We start from the raw sequence: 22,579 nt of genomic DNA, 5'->3' as shown, positions 1-22,579 counted from the left end.
GTGGCAAATTTAATGTTTGATGTGATGGACCTAAATTATGGAATGATACTGGTGAAGGATTCCAGAATCTAAAAAAAAAAAAAAAATTCATAAATAAATAAAATAAAATAAACGGTGCCAGCATTCCTCACTTGCAGTAAATTGCGGAGGAACCAGAGAGGCAAGATCGGACGTCAGCATGTAAAGGCGCACTCCTGCAGCCACTTCAGTCCATATTTTGATCACACCTCGTCCACCCAGACCGATGACGGCGCAAGTCAGTTAGATCATGACATCGGGGCCTACTTCCCTTACTCTTTTCGAACAATGTCACGGGTTCTTTTACGTCCCCTTCCAACTGAAATACAGGGATGAAGGCTTAACGTCACCGCCCAATGACGCGATCATCTGAACTGAGAAAGGGGTTTCTCAGCTAGCATGATCTCACCAATTTTTTTTAACCCTTTCACTGCCAAATTTAGCCAAAAGCAAATTCCGACCAAATTTTGAAATTTCATTCTGTGAAATTTTGAAAAATAAATAGAACTATGTTTAAGTACAGGCAGAGAGCTTTCATTTGAATGGTCACATCGTAGGATTTCGTCCACAGACTCAAAAGTTAGAGTCACCTTACAAAGCTCCATCAAGCACTCTGGCGGTGAAAGGGTTAAAGACCTTGGTTGGTTTTCTGCCCGGGGTTTGAACTCACGACCTCCCGCTCAGCAGACCGGCCCTTTTCCCACTGAGCTAACCGGGTGGCGGTTAGCATCCAAAATTAACATCCAAATTATTAAAAATTAACTTTGCATGTTATTAGTGGCTACAGGAGCCGATTACTAATCGGCTCCTGGTGGCTATGGATCTTGACTAATGTTGGAGAGATTTTATGTTACTTTCTGGTTTTCTCCTTAAATTTACTTATGTGTGTTTTAGCGACGAATTTGCTCCGTGATATAGTTGATTTTTAAAGCTGAAGTAAACTATCTAGGACACCTCTCTGAGTTTGTCCTTCTTTTAATGATCAATAATAAACGATGGTCGCCCAACCAGATTAGCTTTGTAGTTTATTTTTAATTTCATACTATTCATGTATTCATGTATGTAACGTTGTTGTTTTTTATAATGTTTTTAGCATTAAGTTCTGGGTGTAACCGTTCTATGCGACAGCCCCTAAACGTAGGTAGACTTGGCTCGAAACAGGATCGTCCTTGAGAATTTATGGCATATAAGTTAAAAAAAACCACAGCCATTAAACGCAATAAACAGCCAAAAAGTGCGCATACTTCATTCGTTGTTAGGTTTGAAACCAGAATACCAATACTTGCTAAAATTAGTACACTTTAGTAGCTCCTATGAGCATAGTTTACTGCTTTATCCAACTTGCGTTAAATTCCCGTACAAATCCTGAACACGTCACTCTTATTTTCACCTCTGGCGTAAATAAACTACATGAAGTTCGTTTTCTACGTATTAGCTACCCTAGTCCCTAGGCGCTCTCTCTTGCCCCGTTGTCCGTGCGAAGTCTGGATAAAAACGGGCGAGGACTCTCTTGGTGACGTCACAGCTCACGGTGGAGTCTAGGATTGACCGAGCCGAGAACGCCATGAGATTTCGCTGCCTATTACTTCGGCGGAGCGCGAAGGTAAGGATTCGCGCAGCTCAGGAATGTTTCAATGTTGCATTCGGAGGCCCGAAGTTGCCTCCGAATGTGCCGAAGTTGTTTCGGAATTAGTTCGAGATATCTTCGAGTTCTTTGATTTATTCTTTCAGGGGAAAGAAATAATCGGTATGAGAAAGCATTACTTCTGGAAGAAATAAAGAATAAATAATTATTATTTCTGGCTTACGTGTGACCTGTCGTATCAGATGAGACTCTAAATTGAGGGATTAGCCGATTGCGCCACTACGAGCCAAGGTAATTTGCGATGTGAAATTAAAAAATAGTCATCAGTCATGCAGGAGGTACGAGAAAGATTCGGCAGTAGGCTTTTGTCGATTGTGCTCGAAAAACGAGCATATTATGCTCCTGGCAGTGCTCAAAGTTTTTGGAAATTATGCCGGAATTGTGCTCGTTTCTCTGAATTATGCTCCTAGCCTTTAAATTATGCTGCTTGGTTTTTAAGCGAAATATAGGCTGAACACCGGGTAAACACAATTGTTCGACGAGGAGGACGCTATCTTTGAGATCCCAGGCAGCTCCCTACCGAGTCATACCAATGGGGCCTGAAACCAAGGAACATGACAACGACCGAACAGGCAAACAAACAAACAAACATCGTTTATTCCACTCTTTGCAGTAAAGACTGAATTGTCAAGTGATAAAATTAACAATAGTGATACTATTATACATATAAAATGCAATGAAACTAATCTAAAAATTTAAAAGAAATAATTAAAAATAATTCGCTCTTATGGTTTTAATGTAAGGGTGTAAACGTGTCTTGGCCAGATCTAAGATTATATGGTACACTAACAGTGCGCAACGCCCATTCAGAGATAAACTTGCGACTTAGAACAAGTCGTCTTTCCTCAGGAAACTTTCTAGAAACACAATTCAGTAAGTAGAAATATATTTAGTACAAAATTACGACAATTTTTCACAACGAGGAAGGAAACAAAAGATTATGCTAAAAGTGCTTTTCTTTAAAAAAAAAAAGCTAAAAATTACGCTCGTTTTGCCAAATTATGCTTAAAATTATGCTAGCACAATCGACAAATGCCTATTCGAGCTATTCGGCAAGCAAGTTTGCCCTTAAAAAGCAAATGCTCTTCGGACATGAACCACAAGGAGAAATTATAAGAAGCAAAATACACAAAATCAGCCAAGATAATAGTAGGCAAAGCAAAATACGATTGTCATCGACGTCTTGAAGCTGTTTGGTTAGTTTTCTTTGGAGATAACTAAAATATTTTAACTCATTCATTGTCATTTTCGTGCACGTTGTATTAAGTTCTTTTGAAATGTTTGTTTTTAATTTATAACCTTGAACTTTTTTCCGAACCCACAGTTTCGTTAGGAATTTCCCTTTTCGTAAACATTTGTTTTCCATGGCCTCTTTTTCTTTCTTGAAAATCGAAAGATCTTCGAAGAAATCAGGACCTTCCTTCATTATCTTCTGCCACAGCGTTTGATTGAACACGTCGTATAGCAGCACGTCGGCTGAATTCCACTTTTTAATCTGCTCTCTCACCTGATTCGAGATATGTTGCTTTTCCTTTTGCACCCGTTCATTAAGTTTAAAGAAAAGAATGTCCTCCATTTTCCAGCACAGTTGTCGTTTTAGCAGAACTAACGACTCGTCAAAGTATTCCATGAGCATCACAAGATCAAACTCTTGCTGCAGACAACGGATGTAATCCTGTACCACAGTCAAGTTTTCGTGGTATTCTCTATCAAGTCCAAGGTCAAATAGAGATGGATTTTTCAATAAGTTTAAGTCAACCCCCAAACCATCTAGTACTCGACTAGACCGATAAAAAGTGATATTTTGGAAAAAGCTCTCCAGTGGTGTCATGGGGGAGCTTTGTGGCTGAAAAGTCTTTCTATATATATCATAATAATTGAAAACAGATTCTAATTGTGCGGATGGATCTCTCAATATTGTGATTTAGCGAGTTGTTTCCTTGGGAAAAAGGAAGTACATTGGAGCCCTATTATACCTTGCGTGATTGCACAGAATATTAGGCGCCCCATCAAATGTAGTTGCGTAACTTACTTCGAATCGACGAGGCCAGTGAAAGCTGTCTTCCGTCGGCACAGCAAATATGAGATCTCTTTTATCGCCATATGGGTTAAAAATGTTAGTCACTGTGCTTGAGCCCGTTTTGTGTACCTTCAAAAATAATATATTGTTTACCGGCTTGCATGGGACTGAAGTTTTCTCTGGTGCCTGGTTGCCGGTGAAGTCGTATGAACTTGTGACTGCGTTTCCCTCAGTATCATTAACCCTTTCTTGTTTAAGTCTATGACTAAAAAAGGGGAAAAAACAGTCACTTAAACTGAATGGTTATTTTGTTGTCTTTCACAAAACCAGATTCAGACATTTTACTCAGAAGCAATTTAAAGATTTCCCTCTCCATTATAAAGATTCCCCGTTCCCTGTTCTTCGTTCCTCGTTCGTCGTTCCCCATTCCACCATTCGCCGTTCCTCCCTTTAAAATAGCTGCGGCGCTCATGATATATCAGGCAATATGACGGGATTACACCCATACTGTTTATTGCCCCACCCGCCAACCGCGGAAGGTAACAGAGCGAATTGACTTTAAAATTCTGCTTGTTGACATGGCCCCTATTTATTTATGTGAGCTTTAATCGACGTATATTCCCTCGAGAACGTAGTGCTCTTCTAGTTAATCTTTTTCAGTTGCTTGTAATTCTATATTGTAAATTAGTTTTAGCGGAACTCTCGTGCGTGGAGCACCATGGGTAAGAAATTTGGTTACCTAGGCACCCGAGAAATTTTGGTAGTCACGCGACCGTACGTCCGCCTGCCTGTCCGTCCACACCACAGGTATTGTAGTCGTGCAAAACAACGGCAAAAATAAAAAGTGTGTGGCACGTGAAAATTTGTTTTTTTGCTGCTTAGATTTATTGATTTTGTTGCCGTTCTCATTGCCGTCGCTGTTTATCACGTTACACGATTCTTTATTTTTTTTTTCAGAAGTATCTAGTTAACGAGAGCTTCGTTTTTAGCCCTGGCTAAATCTATATATAAATCTAAGCCTAAGACATTTTCAATAATTTGTAATTAATATGATACTTTGTTGCTTAGAATCTTTGTAGCTTAGAATGTTTATTGTTACCGTGGTGTTTTCATTTCACTGTAATTATTATTCAATTTCAGCCATTAATTCATAAGTAAGGCCCGTTTCAAATGCCGTGCTACTGCCGAGCCGAACTAAATTGATCGAATTACACTTTAGCGCGGCAGTAACGCGACGTTTGAAACCAAGTCGTGCTATGCAGTAGCTCGACTTGGTTTCAAACGTCGCGCTACTGCCGTGCCGAACACAATTCATAAATTATAAATACATCACAATACATTTAAAAGTTTGCTTAACCGATTTTTGTGTGTGTGCCTTGTTTTCGGCAACAACCGTTCTATTCTACTGAATTAAATTCAACGTCTAAAACCAAGTCAGCGTGCTAGTGTCGTGCTGCAGTCGAGCTACAGGCGAGCCAGCTTAACCTGAGACAGTAACAGGCCTAATAGAATCATCGCTAATTAAACTAATTATTAATTTTTTCAATATGGTTAAAAACTTCAGCGTTTCTTTCTACTTGTAGTAGTATTTCTCAGTTTCTTTTTTTAGAAATAAATGTTTAATTTTGCTTTTGTCTCGTCTTGTCCTGCCTAGATTAGCTTAACAGCTACGTATATGCGGACTGGGGAATCTAATATTGTAAACCGTGAATTGTTGTTTAAATTACACGACATACTAATGATTTAACAGTCGGTTTCATTTGGACCGGTGCTTCCTTGCGAGTTGTAAACGCTCCTAGTAAAGGTATTAGTCGGTCCATTTGTACGAAAAAGCCGTGAAAATTTCTGTTGAAATATCTAATATCATAGTAACTGTTCATACTGGTGAAAAATTTCCTGAAAAGATATTCGTGTTTCCCAGCCCAGTATCCAGGAAATCTCTATAAATTCTATACGAATATCGAGGCTGAGAACTACGAAATTGAAAAGGATAAAACTTTGTGCGTTGAGAATCTGTTTGTGGCAGTTAACTTTTTAATTAACCGTATAAAATTATCCTTCTCTCTAAGCGACAAAACTGGCCAAACACCAAATAAAATCGCACTGACTGATGCCCCAATGACATTCTAAAACCGAAAAGTCATAAGCTATAGTTCAAGAATAATACAAGAATACTTTTTCATCCTAAAATCGGCAAAAAATAAGAATATTTAGCCTGGGCTAGAAAAAAGGCAACATTCTTATAAAAACACTGAAAACAGAGCGTACTTACCGAGGCTCCTTTATCAATGGAAAAGTCAAATTAAATTCGGCAATTCTCATGATGGACATAACAAACCCATAACTCATTACAACTGCCATTAATATTCTACAAAGGACTTGTGGTCTTAAAAACCCCATGACAATCTAAAACAGATTGCTGTCCAGAAAATCACAATGCACTGATGATGAAGTATTTAAACTGAAGGGTATTTGAGACTGATTTTAGGGCACCGAATCGATACTTTCAAAATGAAGGAAAGTTTTATTCCTTTCGTGATATCAAGAGAAAGACGCCGAAAACTGTGGAAACGAAAACTGATTGTAAAAAATGCAATGCAGTGGACAGCGTTCCGCCAGTTAACGTAAGAATTTTTAATTGACGTATTCTGTCTTGAAGCCTTTTTAACGATCAAATCGCACTTCAGTCTTTTTAAAAAGCCTCAAAAATGAAAGTTGACGTGGGGGTATTAAGACCCAATAAGTTTCTAATAAAAGCTATTTTCTTAAAAATTGCAAAAACGGTTTGTGACAATTTGGTTAAGTTTTCTTTCTTTCTTTTTTTTTTAATGAGGGTTACTAGTTGAAAGCTGCGTGCAAATTTATAAGGAATTCTAATGACTGGATTTTTGATAAAGCTAATAAATTAATAAATTCAAAATTATAGGCTTGTTTTCAATCATCCATAACGACATGGCAACGATCGAAATCTTACTTTTAACCTAATACGTGTAATGTCTTATAAATATATATGTATTGTCCGTGCCAAGTTTGAGCTGAGTTGATCCCACTGAATTCAATATTAGCTGTACATGATTCGGCTCATTTGCATTGTAAAAAAAAATTTGCTTTGTAAAAAAAAAATTGTGTGAGTACTTAATATCTTGTAATTTACTACAGCGCGTCTACTAGAGCACAGCTACTACAGCACTAACAGTAATGGGCGGTGGCCCGGGACGTTTTGGGAAGTCTTACACCAAGTACTACCCCTTTTGGAAATCGAACTCCGTACGAAGTTTGTCCTGAGAATAGACGTCGTTTACGAGTTGTAGATTTGGAGTGTTTTACATCGACCACCCTACCAGCACTGCTAAAAGTTTTGCTTGAGGTACATCGTTTGAGGTACGTGGTTTACGTCGCGTTTCACTTCACGTCGAGTGCAATCAGCTGATCACGGTAAGGTAAGAGATGTTCAATAGAAATGTAATGGCCGCTTATATCCTCGTTACCTGAGCTACTGCAGCGAGCTGTGAGACTCTTGTTTATAGCAACTTCTTTCCAATCCATTTTTGTACAGGAGGTCGTGGATTCAGTAATAGGTGCTGCTCTTAAAAAGAAGACGCCATTTTTCTGGGTGACTCTAATCGGTTACCAGAGACCCTGGGGGGCCAGAGATCTGGTTACTCTGGGAGGGGGCTGGGGGAGAAAAATGGACGGGGTTGTTAGCGATATTTGACCTTGTATTATTTGACTCTATATTATGTGCTCATATATTATTTGAACTTATATTAGTTTACCCTACAATTATTTGACCCTATGGCCAAACCACCCCTCAAATCGGTCATTTAGGCTAAATTTACGTATCTTTTACATTTCTTTTCATTTCTTGACCAAACTTGTCATTTAGACTTCGATTGGTGACCAGGTAATTTTAAGTTTATGCCTGAAGAGAAATGTCAAATTATGACGTCATAAGGGCTGACGTCACCAAAGTCGATGAATTTTTTAATTTCAAAGTCAAACTTATATCCGTCTGAAAGGGAGAATTAGAAGGGGAATACAACGCTGAAAACCGTTTTTCGCTACGACGCTTAGAAGTCGAGTTATTGGACTTTAAAAGACATATTAGTGCATCCTTGGAACCATACTTTTCCTTAAAAAAAGAACCCTTTGGTTTTTTTTTGCATATTTTTTTGCAAAATAAGCATGATTTTCAGGTAACGTAAACCTTTTATAGTTGCTCAAAATCGTATCATTTTAGATTTTCGTTTTTTGACTCCAAAACGCTAATTAAATTTAGGAAAAAAAATGATCAGGTGACATTTTGTTTTCGTGCAGTTAGAAATTTCCTTTTTTTTAAGATTTTCTTTTTCCTTCAGCTTTCGACAATAAAAATGTCTTATGTTTATATTAAATAGCAATAGTGACACGACAATGACACGCTTAAATTTAATTTAGACTTATTTTACAAGAGGGTACCCCGTTTTTGTGGTACGAATTTATCATATCTCAGCTCATATTTAAGATATTGTAAAATTTGTAAATTAACCAAAATTTATAAGACACTTTGAAGACCGATTTGGTGGGTTGTTTGGCCCCGGCGTGCATATATACTAGGGTATCTAAAAGGTAGTAATGCTGTGGCACATTCTGTTGATATTAAAAGAATCGAAAATGACATTGAATGTGTCCAATTTGCATGTTGGAAAGTAATAATTACTATCAGTCTACAAAAAAAATCGTGGGAACGTTGTTTAGAGAATGATCAAATGGTTATCAACTTCGGTTTTCCACAGTAAATTGTAGGAAATGATAGAAATTCAGAGTGTTAATCATTCCATATATTTAATATACGGTGTACTATCTTTTCTCGGGAAAAACGATTATCATACTTTTCTTGATGTTTATTGCACTTTATTGAATAACAGTTATTTAGGTATATATTTATAGAATACAACGACACAAAAAACGGGAAAAAAGAAAGAAAAAGGGGGAAGGAAAAAGAAAAAGGTATATAGAGGGCTCGAACCCAGCACCTTATTTATTTATTTATTACAGATTCACCCCACTGCATAACAAGCAAATAATGAAATGAAATAAGCTAACACTACTTTATCAAACAAACAAAAAAGAGAAAAAAAAAAACAGTTGTGGAGACGGAGACAACCAAAAGCACCAATGCGCCATATTAGGGATGCCCCCACTAATTAACATATAAGAAAAATATATACAAATAGAAATATAAATGTTCTAGTTATCCTAAATAAAGCTTAACACATTTCTTTTAAAAGTTGCAATACTGTTTGCTTCTCTAATATGATTGGGTAAACCATTCCATTCATCTACAACACGGTTAAAAAAACTATATTTAAAACCATCAGCTCTACTAAAATTTGGAACAAGGTCCTGTGTGTCATTTTTCCTCAAGTTATAACCTGTATTTCTGTCCTTACAAAATATGAGCTTATTTGAAATGTCAATATCATAATGTCCATTAATTACATTAAAAAAAAATGTAACATCTCTAGTGAACCTCCTATTAGATAATGACAACAATTTTAGCTTAGTCTAGTATCATAATCATCATCAGACCTAGTGATCCATCTGGTAGCTCTTCGCTGAACAGCCTCCAGTTTATCAATGTTACGTTTAGCATGAGGGTTCCAAGTTTCGCATGAATATTCTAATAAAGGTCTCACAAGACTACAATAAAGTGTGTTCATGGTATCAATATCCTTTAAGTCCCTACAAGTCCTCTTAACCAACCCTAAAACCCTAAAACCCTTCGGCTCGATGCGACACCTCACCGCTACACCGAATCCGCACTATACCACAAAGGCTGATTCTGTAACTTTGGGGAAAAGTCTTTAATTTTATTCCGTTTGCTTGGAACTTCCTTAAATCAGATAAAAAGAAACAAAGGGATACGGTCATCCAGAGTAGCAATGTGGTGATGAGTGGTGAACAAAGAGTCGGAAGGCGCAGGTAGAATTTCCTTGATTATAATGGCTTCTGGGCGTCTATCTGAAATAGGAAGTGAGTCCGAGGTGTGTATGTGAAAAAACGACCTATAAGAATTAGCCACGAGTGTTACGGTAGCTCAAACTACCAGAAAGTCGGTGGAACTTGGTGCTCAAAGTTACTGCGCTTAAAAAAAGTGATCAACTTTAATTCATTAGGTATCCGATACTGCGCCCCTTTAAATTGGTCTAAAAGGGACGCTTCAATGTAAAGGCATGCATAACTACGTATTGTTATAAAACCTACCTTCCGTGGACAGGAAGCACGTCTGCCTAGGCGGTAATCACGCGTTGGACAGTACTAGAAGCCTGCGAAGGACGTGATCCATGATAAAAAACAATCATCATGTACTCATGCCTATACTAACAATAGCTGTATTCTTCTGTCCTGACGTTAATTCGGTAATTGCTACAGTTATGGTAATATAATTATGTTACGCCTTCATACATACAGTCATCATTGAGTATTCCGCACTTAAAGACATCTTTGTTTTATTCTTATGCTTATGCTTACCGCAAACAAAAATCCATCCCGTTGATGCAAAAAATAGAAAGTATAAAGGAAAAAAATGCTGCCTTTAACTTAAAAATAGATGGTCTTTCAGAGTTTTAAAAATGTGGTAACTAAGGCACTTGTTTATATTTGTGAGGATCAGTTCGCCACTTTCATTGTTAACTTGACCAAAACGGAACATATATAACCATGAGACAGGAGTACATGTGTGGTAATGTTTATCGAGCTGCCGCTACATACGCATGCATTCGTTCTTCCCTTTGATGTGGGCAGATTCGTGATTAGCAAATAACCGCAATGCAGGATAATATAAGTGATATTCAGCGACTTTCTCAACATTGAGCTGAGACCCAAATATCAACCAATGTTCCCGCCCTTCGTCCGTAGATTGTTTGTTTTACAGTTGATAATTTGCTGTTTAATAGCAGCGACCTCCTTTCCAAGAACAGAAAACAAATCACACCGCTAATGTCTCGTATGGTGTATGATAATCTGTTTACTTTGGGTTGGCTAGCCTGTTCAGAGACCCTCTGTTTTCTCTTTAGAGATAGTCGAGCGCGCGTGTGAAAATATAACCGCGGGGATTTATTGACCGCACAGGGCAAGGGGGTGGGCAAAGGAGTAAATAGACGCTTTCGTGCGCTCTCTTCGCTTGCATGCACACCAAATTGTCGACAAAAGGAAAGGAAAACGTTTTTGAACAGGTTATGGGTTGATTGGCAGGGAACGGTGTTTCTTGAAGGACGATCATCTTATGAACAACACAAATTCAGGGTTAATTTTCATGTGACAACTCATTTGTTTTGTTAACAAGAAGCCCGGCAGCCTGCGGAACGATTTTAAAACAGTCACACTGAAAAAAAAATGCAAAAATGGATATTTCAAAAATACATGGTGAACTTTAGAAGCTAGAACCTGTTTACAAGGAAGAGGATGTTGTGGAACCACATAAAGCAATTCTTTCCCACTAACTCTGTGATCCGGCAAACAGCACGCAACATTTACCGTTCCAGTGCACTCTTTAAGGCCAACTGAATAAGACGTCGAGTTGTCTCATTGCTAACGTGGATTTGAGGACAAAATGTCTCGTTTTTTCATACAAAATGTTTCAGTGATGGTGGCGGCGAAAGTTTTTTTTTTCTCTCTGTCGAGACCTGAGTACTCTGAGACGTCGATCAACTGTTTCGAGTTTCCATATTTTTTCCCGCGCTCTGCCAGAGAAGGTCTTTGCTTATTTCACCCGATGAACATTCCCAATTTCGCTAAGATTTGAGGATTTGAATGTTGAAACAATATGAGCTAACATGGTCCGGCTGAATAAAATGCCCGAGACACTCGCTGTATAATTATGTAAGCTAAAGTTAGTACGAAAACACGGAAGACGTGAGCGATCTGTCAAGGAGAAAGTCAAAGAAACGAAATATATCAGGTATCTACAGAGAAAAACATAATCAATCTGAAATAAGAATCCTTTCTGAAAGAGAATATTGTGTGAATGTGGATTTTTAAAAGCTGCGGATCTAAATTCATATCGCTTGTCATACTATTCAAAAGAATCCGGAGCTCTGTCTCAATTGACGATCGACTCTGTTGGGAGCAAGTGTAAACTATGTCTAACTCAAACCCTGTTTAACCCTTTAACTTCTTGGAGTTATCAATATTTAATTTTCTCCTTACCGTAACACTGCTCAAACAAACATGTAGGCAACGAGAAAAAAGGAAAAGATCAACAGATTCCCAGGTTCTCAAGTTTTTAGGTAAACAAATTTTCTTATCCAGTATGATAAGAAATGTAAGAAAAGCAGTTCGGAGATATTAGGGTTTAAATTAATCCTATCCGGGCGTGACCATTTAAACCATGAATCAAACTTTGGCAGCGGCACTTCACTAGACACTGCTCGTTTTCAGTATATTTTACAAAATAACATTTGAGCATCCTTTTGAATATTGACTGTCGTTACCTTTGGAGAGAAACATTTTAAATAGACTGGTCTGGGCAATTTTTTTTCCTTTTTGGCATTGCTCAAAATCAAAAGACGTTTAGAGTTCGACTTGGTTTTGCTAATTAACACCTGCTATGTTTTAATACTGACCAGCCCAAAGGTTTGCTGTAGGCTCTGAAATTTCCAAGTCAATGAAGATAATTGAATCATATAATTTATGCAAAGGGCAAGTCTATGAAAATACTTTAGTATCAAAATAAAAACGCGTGTACGGGGATTTAATACATAAAGACTATAGCTTCAACTAAGTACGGTTTAACATGGATGACGCTTCCTAAGTGTACTAGTAAAACTTAATGAGATTGGCAACTAAGGAACTTCGAATGAGTTCATTAAATTGATGATGAAATCCCACGAATGTCTGTCAGAACCTCATAAGAGAAAAAGGGAGTTGAAATTACTGTAGTTTAATTCTAGTAATCTCATCGGTAAATTCTAAACCAGTGGAGATGCTCTTTGCCAACTGGTCAACTTTGAATTAGCTGCGTAAAAATCGAGAGAAACATCTTTTTTACCTCAAAAGTATCCAAAAATGGACATGTTACTCAGCGAGTACAAAACCAGTCAGTTGTGAAGCCTCTTAAAGCACTGTTTGCCACTTAAATTGTATTCTAACACACAGTCACTGACACAGTACGCAATATTGATCGTTCCACCCGGCACTCTTTAAGGCTCTCCGAATAAGGCGCCGGGTCGTCCCATTGCTTTAATCTTATGATAGACAGTCCTTAGCAGAGGTGGATTTGAACACGATAAACGTCTTAGCTTTCAGATGAATTGTCCCAATGTCTATTAGTACCAAGGGTGCTGCGAACGAGCTGAAGGTCAAATCTTGCCATTGTCGAGTAGGCAGCAGGGGAAACTTACTTCATCCCTTATCCTCTTTTCCTTGAACTTATTCTGTTGTATTGTTACCCTACTAATCAGAACCCCCCCCCCCAACCCCATAGTACGCAATTCCAGCTACGCAGAAACTCAGCTTGCGTTTGCGCGAACATTGGGTTTAAATTCCCGATATGTTTTCATCGGCCAACACTTCTCAAGATAAAAGAGTAAACAGAACCTTGCCTCACAAGGGTTAAAATCTACCCAACCAAAATGCTATTAAAAACTTTACTGCAAATGCTTATAGATAGCTCAACCACGTAAAAGGGAGTACCCCCCTCACACGACACCACTCCCTCCCCTGCTGCCCTCCCTTAGGACGGCCCTAATGTACTGGACGAAGAAATATCTCCTATGGCTATTTTTCTGAAATACAACGGGAGCAAAATCTTGCCCAACAGATAAAAACTTTCCATTCGCAAACAGGCATGTCGATGGCAAATTCATGGATCTCTAGCCTTCAGGGTCTTTATGTATGAAGCCGATAAATATTGTTTACATTTTATTGAACCTTATTGATTTATCACGGTGTGATTTTCGATTAAGTAATAAAGCTGTTATGCAATTAGGGTGTTCACGTGTATTGTGAGTAGAGCAAAGTGCTTTTGTAAAACTGTGTAACGTGTGACAGGCTCAAGAAAGCGCTGATGCAGGAAAGTAGGTTTGAGCCTCCGTTTCCGCTTAAATAAAATATGCCGGTCCATAGTACATCGATGTAATTAGTCATACATCGACAAGCAACATAAAATTTTTGAAGGACCGTTTATGCTAGGAAAGTCAATCAGGTACTGTAAGGAGAGGTTTTTGCGGCAGATATCAAATTGAGAACAACCGCGTTAGGACCATTCTCGTACAACTTTTAGTTACTATAGATTGCATTATCATACACGGTTTCTAATGTATTGGATATCCGAGTTTTTGGCATTACTAATTAAAAAGTATTTCTTGGGCTTTCGATGGCCAGGATGGAAACTGATGCAGCGTAAAAATGTTCAAGTTAGAGTTTTTCCCATCTAGTCGAGGCAGCCCCCTCCCTCTCCCTCTTTCTGTTTTTCAACTTTTCAGCTATAACTTTTATATTTATTTCTTTACTTTTCTACCTATAGCCTGAGAACAATTTAACCTGAATAATAGTGACCATCCGATTTAACTTTCTCACTCTGCTGTAGTGTTGGAAAGGACATTCTTTTCAAATATATGTGTTTTTATTGTAACAAAATAATTACAGAATGTGGTAATTGCATAATGAATCAAAATATCACAATTTAGCTTGAAAAAATAGTAAATAGAAAATGATTGTCTCGATATCTTTCGTACAAAATTCCAGTGGGGAAATATAATTTGAATTGTGAATGTTATAACCAACGCATTCAGTACATGGAGTCTTTGCTTAAGACGGAAAGGAGGACTGTTCGTTGCAAACAGTTGCCTAGTCCTATATTTGATCTATTAAGTGGTGACAGGCACCCACTGCCCGCTAATTTGCATGACGAGGCTGTTACCTCGTTGTAAGAGAAAAGTATCCCAATGACCAATGATACAAGATTCCTGCCTGAAAATCTGAGATTTTAGTGCTCCTTGATGCAGCCCTTAGAATTAAAGGAAGCCTTGTAACGTTTCAGAAAAACTCTAAAATTGTCCTACTTGGTAAATCGACACTATCACGTCAGCGATGAAGACCTGCAGTACGCGGTTGAAACGTCGCGATCAATATCTAAGTGCCAACCATGAGTCAGATGATAAACGAAACCCTTTAAACTGGAAAATAATTTAAAATGTCTATAATCTTGTTTAGAGTACATTTATAGATTAAGTAGCTGAAAGAGAAGACGGTCTTTAACATCAAAACTAAACGTACCGCTTGTCTTTTAACGATCTTTAAACACTTTTTGACGCTGATGCCAAAATTCTACTCTGAATTTATAAAAAAGCACGACATCAAGCTAATTCAACACTCAAATAACCAACGATAAGTTTCTAATAAGTGTTTGTTTGCCAGAGTTCTTTTCAATTTCGTTCTTCTATTTTCACGTAAAACTTCTGTGGCACCAAGGTAAGACCAAATTCACCCTGAAGATTAATGCCCTTATAGTCGGCTGGCAAACCATCCTGAGTGAAGCGGAAGCTGTGAAGCAATGCGGCAAGCAGGACAGAAACTTGTTTGGTGGCCAGAACATCACCAGGACATTTGCGACGACCGCAGGAGAACGGCATAAATCCTCGGAAGAACTTGGGATCGATCACTTGTCCTGCTCCATCCAGGAAACGCCTAGGATCGAAGACATCTGGATCTTTACAGATTTCTGGATCGCGATGCACTGACCACAGATTGACCATGACGACCGTATCTTTAGGGATGGTGAAATCCCGGATGTTTGTTTCAACGGTCGTGGAGCGTAGAACGGAAAGAGGAGCGACAGAAGTCACTCTAAACAGTTCGTAGACTGCTGCTTGAAAGAAGGGAAGTGATGGCATGTCTTGGAGAGTGGGCAGGCGTTCTCGGCCGATCACGAGGTCTAATTCTTCCTGTATCTGGGTCTGGATCTCGGGATATTTAGTGAGGTATGCCAAACTCCAGCGAAGAGTAATGGCCGAAGTGTCAAACCCACCACCAAATAAATCTCCCAACACACGGATAATCTGTTCGTCACTAAGCAGAGGAGCCATACTTAACGTGTCCTCTCCTTGTGGACGATTTTCTCTTTGTTTTTCAGTTTCCTTTTCGACGACGTTGATAATACTGTCTGCGATGTTACGAACCTGTCCCCCAACATAAGTCTCTGTATTTTTGGCATACAACTGGGAAATGACATCCAACACAGATTTGACTGCAGCGGTAAGATCTGAAAGCGCTTTACTAGGCAAATGTTTTAGCAATGGCAGGAAATCAACATGACTGCAACCTGTTATAGCAACTCGGAAGTTATCGGCCAGTTGAAGCATGTTATGGACAGCTTTGTTGCTGTATGACCAGCTGACTCCGAACAGTGCATCGGTTATTATGTTGGAGGTAGCGCACTGCAGAGGTAGGTGAACATCTACGGGTTTTCCTTTCTGCTGCTTGAGACAGTGAACCAGGCGTTGAGATTCCTGAAGCAGTTTCTGTCCCAGGGTATCTTTGTCCTTTACGAAGTTCTGGATCGCACTAACACCGATCTTTCGAGAAAGACGCCAACGAGGTGAGTAATCCGTGAACGTGATGCTGCTATCTGTTCGATTGGCCAGCTTGAAGGTGTGCAATTGTGGCCGTCCGGCAAAGGCAGTCGACTGCTTGATCAAGGCTTCTTCGATGGCGTTGAATCCGTTCAGCACTACCACCAAACGATTTCCAAGCATTAGACTGAATACATCGCCATATTTCTGGGCCATTTTTGTGAAGTCAAGATGTGGGTTCTTTCCTAAGCGGAAACATGACCCTAAGAATAATAATAAGAGTGTATTAATTGAAATACCGAAAATGTCGAAAGCTGACTTATTACAACTGTGAAATTGTTGAATATAGCCTGGAGGGATCTCATGATATTTATGACAAACGTGTCGTTGTTGTGTGAAACTGTTGGGAAAGCGTTTTTTATCTGAATCAACAAAAGAGTGTGAAAAACTAGCTTGCTGGCTAGTTGTAGGACACAATTAGTTTAACCGGTAAGCGGTGTTGAGAATGTCTCATCGGAGTGTGGAGCTAGAGAAAAACAGGAAGTAGTAGAAATACAAAATTGAGAAAAGGAAAGAGACGACATTGTGACGCTATTGCGAATATCTTGAAATTTTAACATCATGTCAAAAGAGAACCTGTCCCAGGAATGAACACAGAATGATATATCCCAGAGTTAGTCAAGGAATCGCTTATTGTGCGACGTCTGTATGTGCTATTTTGCCTATCTCAGAGCTGTTTAACCTTCCTTTTTGTGTTTCGGCTGATTACATAACATTACCTCTACCCTTTTTTTCATTTTTAAAAAAAGGCCCTCCGGGGTGGATATAAATAGACGTTGTTTTCTTTCCTTTGGCAAAAGTCACGCGTTGAAGCTGTTAAGAAATCTTAGGAAAGGGGCTAAGCCAAAGCAAATCACTTTTTTATTGATTGCATAATATTTGCTTTTCCTTTAATTTTTTTCTTTTTCAAACCGGTACTTCGGGGCCGACTTGAGTAGATGTTGTTTTCTTTGCTAAGGCAAAAGTCACGCGTTGTATTCATAAAGGAACTGCTTATGAAAGGGGCCAAGTCGTGGTCAATCATATTCTTTAACAGCAAAGCCGTAATGCAAACAACAATTTTCAGTATCGATATCGTTCATGCTATACGATAAGAGAGTATGAAAAGGAACGCCCTTGAAAAAAGGCGCCGTAAGCAACCCGTGAGTTTCGTTCAAAAGGCTTAAAAAGAACACCTCTTTTTCAGGAACGCCAATCTGTGGTGACAATATAGCCTACACAAAAATTCAGGAAACCCATTGTCTGGAGCCTATTGATACTAGAATGCACGATTTTTTTTCTAGTTTCATATAGGAAGCGGTTTTGGTCGATGTCGCTTCGTAATCTCCCTGAACTTAAGGAAACTGGCACGATATGCCCTTGACGTCTCTGAAATTAGTAACGGCTTAAGCGATGCGTGCAATATAAATAAGGTTGCCACTATACATTGACAATTGTTCTTTTGTTGTGGGTATGTTTGATAATATGCAATAAACGTAAAGATAATAGACCATTGATATCAGCTTCTCTTGTTTAAGGTCAACCAGCAGGGCTTACAAAATTTTGTAACTCAGGATTGAACTAATTACTGCAGATGTGTGGTAGCCACTTAATTGCTCGGTTTCCCACATTTTGTTCAGCTGAGGTTTGCACCGTCATGTTTACTAATCTTTGTGGTTGGTAAGTTCGATGATGTCGCAAAAGCTGTCACACACGATGCAACGTTATTGGAGAAACTTGTGTTAGTTTGCAAAACGAAATCCGATGAACTACAAACGTTTTAAAATCGGTCATTCTTCACAGTCTGTTGATTTCTTTGGATTACTTCGTAGTAGTCAGCAAATAGTGCTTTATTAGAGAGACTTTCTAAAGCACCATTTAAAAGCGCTACGCTAAGTTAGTATTGCGTCTAATTTAATTTTAATGTCAATAAAGTGCCCACTATCCTTTATTTCTTTTAAGCTTCCTTTTTTATTGGCTTTTCAAATCTCTATAGTGTTCGCCACAATTAGAGTTCTTAAGGAAAATTGAAGGTCAAGTCTCCTGAACCGTCTTGCACACTACGCAGGTCTTAGTGGGCGGCATTCCGTAGCCTCTCAGTTCCTTCAGAAATCCGCTGAAATGGCGATGTATAGACTCAAATAAATCTTTTTCAACCCCAGCGGTTAAATCTCTGGTAAGATTTCCTCATATTTTAAACAGACTCAGCTGGACCGGTGCGTCGTGTGCGTTCTTTTCCCGTGTTAAGAAATCATGGAACAAAACACAGGTGCAATAACTGTTCGAAAAAGTAAATCTTACGTAGAAATTTCTATAATTCGTGAAGGGCTTATTAATAAACTTTCTAGATGACTGTTCCATTCATTGTCGTCGTGTGAAGCACGGAATTTGAGTCGCATTTCACGATTTTGTTCGTTACAGAGGACCCCTAAAAAATATTTGGCTTGGAACATGACGAACATAGTGACGGAAGGTATGAGAATATCTCACATTTTCGTGACCCTTAAACTGCATCTATGATGTTTAGGAGAACAACGAGAAGGCTCTCAGTAATAAATTCGTAAAGAGCTGTTCAGTAAAAGTGGGTGACAATTACGGTGAGAAGTGACGCTTTTAATATAAAGAGCAATGTCACGGGAAATGGACAAACTCAAAGGTGTATTTATTATAAATGGCTGCAACAACTTAGGATCATTTCTTTTCAGTAACTATATGAGGCGAAGATGACGGAAATAAGTTTTTCGAAAGGTCAGCCGACAACTGAGTCTACAAGACAAATAAGTAATTTTTTTACGCAGCACGGGCGTGCGCCCCGCATGAGTGTGCCTATTGAGACTCCGAGATCCCAGGCTTTAAAAACTGTAGCAAATGGATTAATATACTACTCAGCGAGGGATCTCATTTTTTCTTAGACGAATACATCAACGGGAGTAGACTAAATAAGAGAAAAAAACAGCAGCATGGTGCCCTAATGTTGTTTTTTGTTACGGTCATTTTTCCGCTGGAGCGTTAAAATAGTTATCAGTTATGAAAATCCTTTCTTGGCTCTTGCAGACTCCTGTGCTTTTAAATAAATTTGTTCATGCGGAAGCACTCTTGTGTTAACGAGTTTAATCTCCTATATTTACAAAGTTTAACTAGCTCGTCTTGTTTCTAAGTAAAAAACATCTGTCTCAAGGGGCTCAAGTCAATTTTCTTATTTTTTTTTTAGCTTTTGTTTGCAAATTTGCTAGCTTTGTGAATGTGGCGTCCAGAGCAGCTGCTTCTACCTAACTTGGATTCCCTTCGTACCCTTAATCTTTTTGCTCCCCAACGGAACCTTATTAGGTAGATGTAACTTTCAAACCTGTGAACGGATCTTAAAGTATGACTATCCAAATAAAACTTCAGCGGTACTTTCAGTTTGTAAAGCTGTTATGAGTAAAAGATTTGAATGTCTCTTTAACTGGCCCTTCCCCTTGCCTGGCTGGCTATTTCCACGTATACGTCTTTAGTTAAAATGATTACTTGCTTCTCGATCGGACGAACATCTTATAGTTCTAGCGTGTTTATTATGTTGATGTTGAACTAGAGAAAATGTGTAAGGGAAATTGTTTTAGTTTTCAAGCACTCATGAGACTTGCTATGCGGATTGAAACTATTCGAGTGGGCGCGGGTGCATATTTTAAGGAAGATCATTGCTCATTTACTTTACACCCACTTTTTCCACTAGAAGTTGAGAGTTGTTTAAGCTCAAAGCATTTCAGTGTTGCACACAAGCAAAGCGGAAAGTTCTGTTGGTCTTAATTTCATTCTCAGTACCTTTACAAAGAATTCACAGATTTTTTTACTCTTATTTTTTGTCAATGGGTCTTCTTTGTAAAATGGATATATCGCTCATTTCTTCTTCTAAAATAATATACGAACCAGTTCTCAGAGAACAACCTGCTAAGTAATAATGGGATGATGGCATACTGTTCCATCTCTTCAAAATAAAAATCATACGTCAGGCATATTTGGTCAATCCTCGCTGTTAAAAAAAAAACTGTCACTGAAAATAAAGGATGCCTCGTCACTATTGTACTTCGCTGAGAGCACGCAATATTCACCTTACTTGTACGCTCGTGTCATGCAATGGACTGGCCTCCTAATTATACATTCATTATCCAGTTTTATCAGTTGAGAACAAAGACCCTTTCTTGCCGACAATTTTTTCTTCAGAACAATGTTAGAGTTTTCATGTTTTACAATTTTATCGAACTCAGGAATAAATTTAATTTGGAAGGTTTGTTCAGAGAGCGGGACGTTGGTGTGAGCTTAACAAAACCACAGAGTTTGTGGAGAACCTGCTCAGAAACAAATCTGACTGCAAACTTGGTATTTTAGATAAACTACAGACGTGACATTTTTTTAACAGCTTACAAGTACATGAAAATCAAAACGTTAATTTCTCAGTTGTTTCTCGGGAATTGCTTTCAGTGTCTTTGTGCCGATGTCGTTAAGTTAACTATATTCGGCCTCTAGTTTTCATGTTACGGAATTTAAACTTTTGAAAGGAGCGCTAGTAGTGACTTTAAAACTTGTGAATAGTCCTTTTGTCGATTTGGTTATTATTGATGATTCTCTAAAGCATAAAGCCAGGAATTTGACGATTTAAGGAAGAAATCTCAGTTCTTACCTATCAAAGGCAGACCCCAGGGCCCGGGAGGAAGCTTTGAAAAAGAATGTTCCCAAATGGCTTTTCCAGAGAGAGACACACAAATCAGCAAGCAAAGTAGCAAAATCTGCCCAAAAGTGGAAAAATCTTCAGTAGCAAACAGAAGGCTCATCCTGACAGCTTGAACGGGAGAAAAGTGAACAATTGTATACAGTGTTCGTGTTAACACCCTGTATCGCCGGCGTCCAAGGTTCATATGGTCTCAAGAGGAATTGAGATTGAGTATAAATATGCGACAAATTGTTTACACACCTGATTGACCCACTAGTTATTGATGGCTATTATCACGCTTTTATTTTCGGGTCAATAAGAAGACGGTAATTTATTAGCGCACGTTTTGAGTGAGTGCTCTTTGTATTCTCCGGTGTATGCTACCTCGGGACGTGCTTCTAATAAAGTACACTTAACTTTATCGGCACTTCACATAGTTAGCTCGCTTCTTCTGGAAAGCAATTAATAGAGTTTAAACGAGGTTACCAAATCAAATGAAAAAGAATTCAGAAATAATTCAGTTGCGCAAAGTAATGTTACTCTTTTCACCTTATGATAGTTTGAATCTTCAAAGACATACCAATAATTTCTACAAAAGACCACAATGGTCTGTGCTATTTTTGAAGTATTCGTGCTGAGAAATTCGATTAGACAGCCCTAGGGTCACAGGGAAATACACAAAAATAACCCAGCTTATCTGCCCGACTGAATATCAATTTTGGTCAACAGCCTTGGCTATTTTTTTGCAAAGTTATTTGAAGTGAAGATAATTGGAGTAAGCGATGTGGTAGCTCTGCTTATGTGACGAGTGAAGTGATTGGTTGAGAAGTTTGTTAGTTGCAGTGAAGGTTGAAGGTTATTCGGGCTGACTTCACGCACACGTGCCATCCATGTGACACGGATTACCAACTATTAAGACCTACAAATCTTTGGGCAGGCTTTGGCCATGCAAGTGAACGTTAAATAATGAGACGGAATAAATTCGTTGGTCGCTCCAAATGATTTGTTGGAAAATCTTGGACCCAAAAGTCCAACTTAAACACCAGCTGTCCTATGTCGTTCTGTACCCCTGTAGTCGAGTACTTGTAGCCTATGTAGTGGTACCATTTGTGCCTGCAGTTTTAAGATGTCAAAACTTTCCTGAATTATTCCCTCAAGGGCAATATTTGCCAGTTATCGTATTGTAAATAGTAACCCAGACTATGAATTTAAAAACATCTGTCGATTCAATTGAAAGCTAGCTTGAATGAATTTTTTTCCTTTCTTAAAAACAATGGTGATAAAAGGTGGTCCTTCACCCAATTTGGGTCTCTACGATAAACTCTTTGCCACGCGCTTTTTCACAAGAAGGTCAAAAGCAGCAATTTGTCTGTCGCATAATGACAAAGAGGTGAACGCGCTTTTGTGTACCAAAAGACTGTTACTACTGGACTTGCCTCAAAGCTGACTGGAAAGCCTCAATAACAAGTCCAATTGAAGTCAATAAAGTTGTTTCCTTGTTGAAGCACTGCAAGGGTGGGCTGCAGGGAATATAAAGGCGCAAAGAGGGTCATTAGCTAAACACTAGATAAGCCGGAAAGATCATTCTAGAACGAAAGGATCAAAATATAACCTTT

The 22,579-nt window shown here is 38.6% G+C and overlaps 1 protein-coding gene and 1 pseudogene across 1 annotated transcript; both read right to left on the bottom strand.

The window, feature by feature from the left end:
- Positions 1–2,708: 2,708 nt before the first annotated feature.
- On the bottom strand, positions 2,709–6,044 carry LOC140926074 (galactosylceramide sulfotransferase-like; annotated as a pseudogene).
- Positions 6,045–14,267: 8,223 nt separating this feature from the next.
- LOC140928357 (cytochrome P450 1A1-like) lies at positions 14,268–21,640 on the bottom strand. The gene is made up of 2 exons (XM_073378096.1): positions 20,934–21,640; positions 14,268–16,500 (listed from the first exon to the last, which is right to left on the bottom strand). The coding sequence occupies exons 1-2, from the start codon at positions 21,166–21,168 to the stop codon at positions 15,092–15,094; spliced, it is 1,644 nt and encodes a 547-aa protein (XP_073234197.1). The 5' UTR covers positions 21,169–21,640; the 3' UTR covers positions 14,268–15,091.
- Between the last annotated feature and the right edge of the window lie 939 nt (positions 21,641–22,579).

Source organism: Porites lutea, chromosome 2 (assembly GCF_958299795.1).
Source record: "Porites lutea chromosome 2, jaPorLute2.1, whole genome shotgun sequence".
Classification (NCBI taxonomy): Eukaryota; Metazoa; Cnidaria; class Anthozoa; order Scleractinia; family Poritidae; genus Porites; species Porites lutea.
The sequence above is the reverse complement of the archived record's forward strand: the minus strand, read 5'-3'. Positions and strand labels throughout refer to the sequence as shown.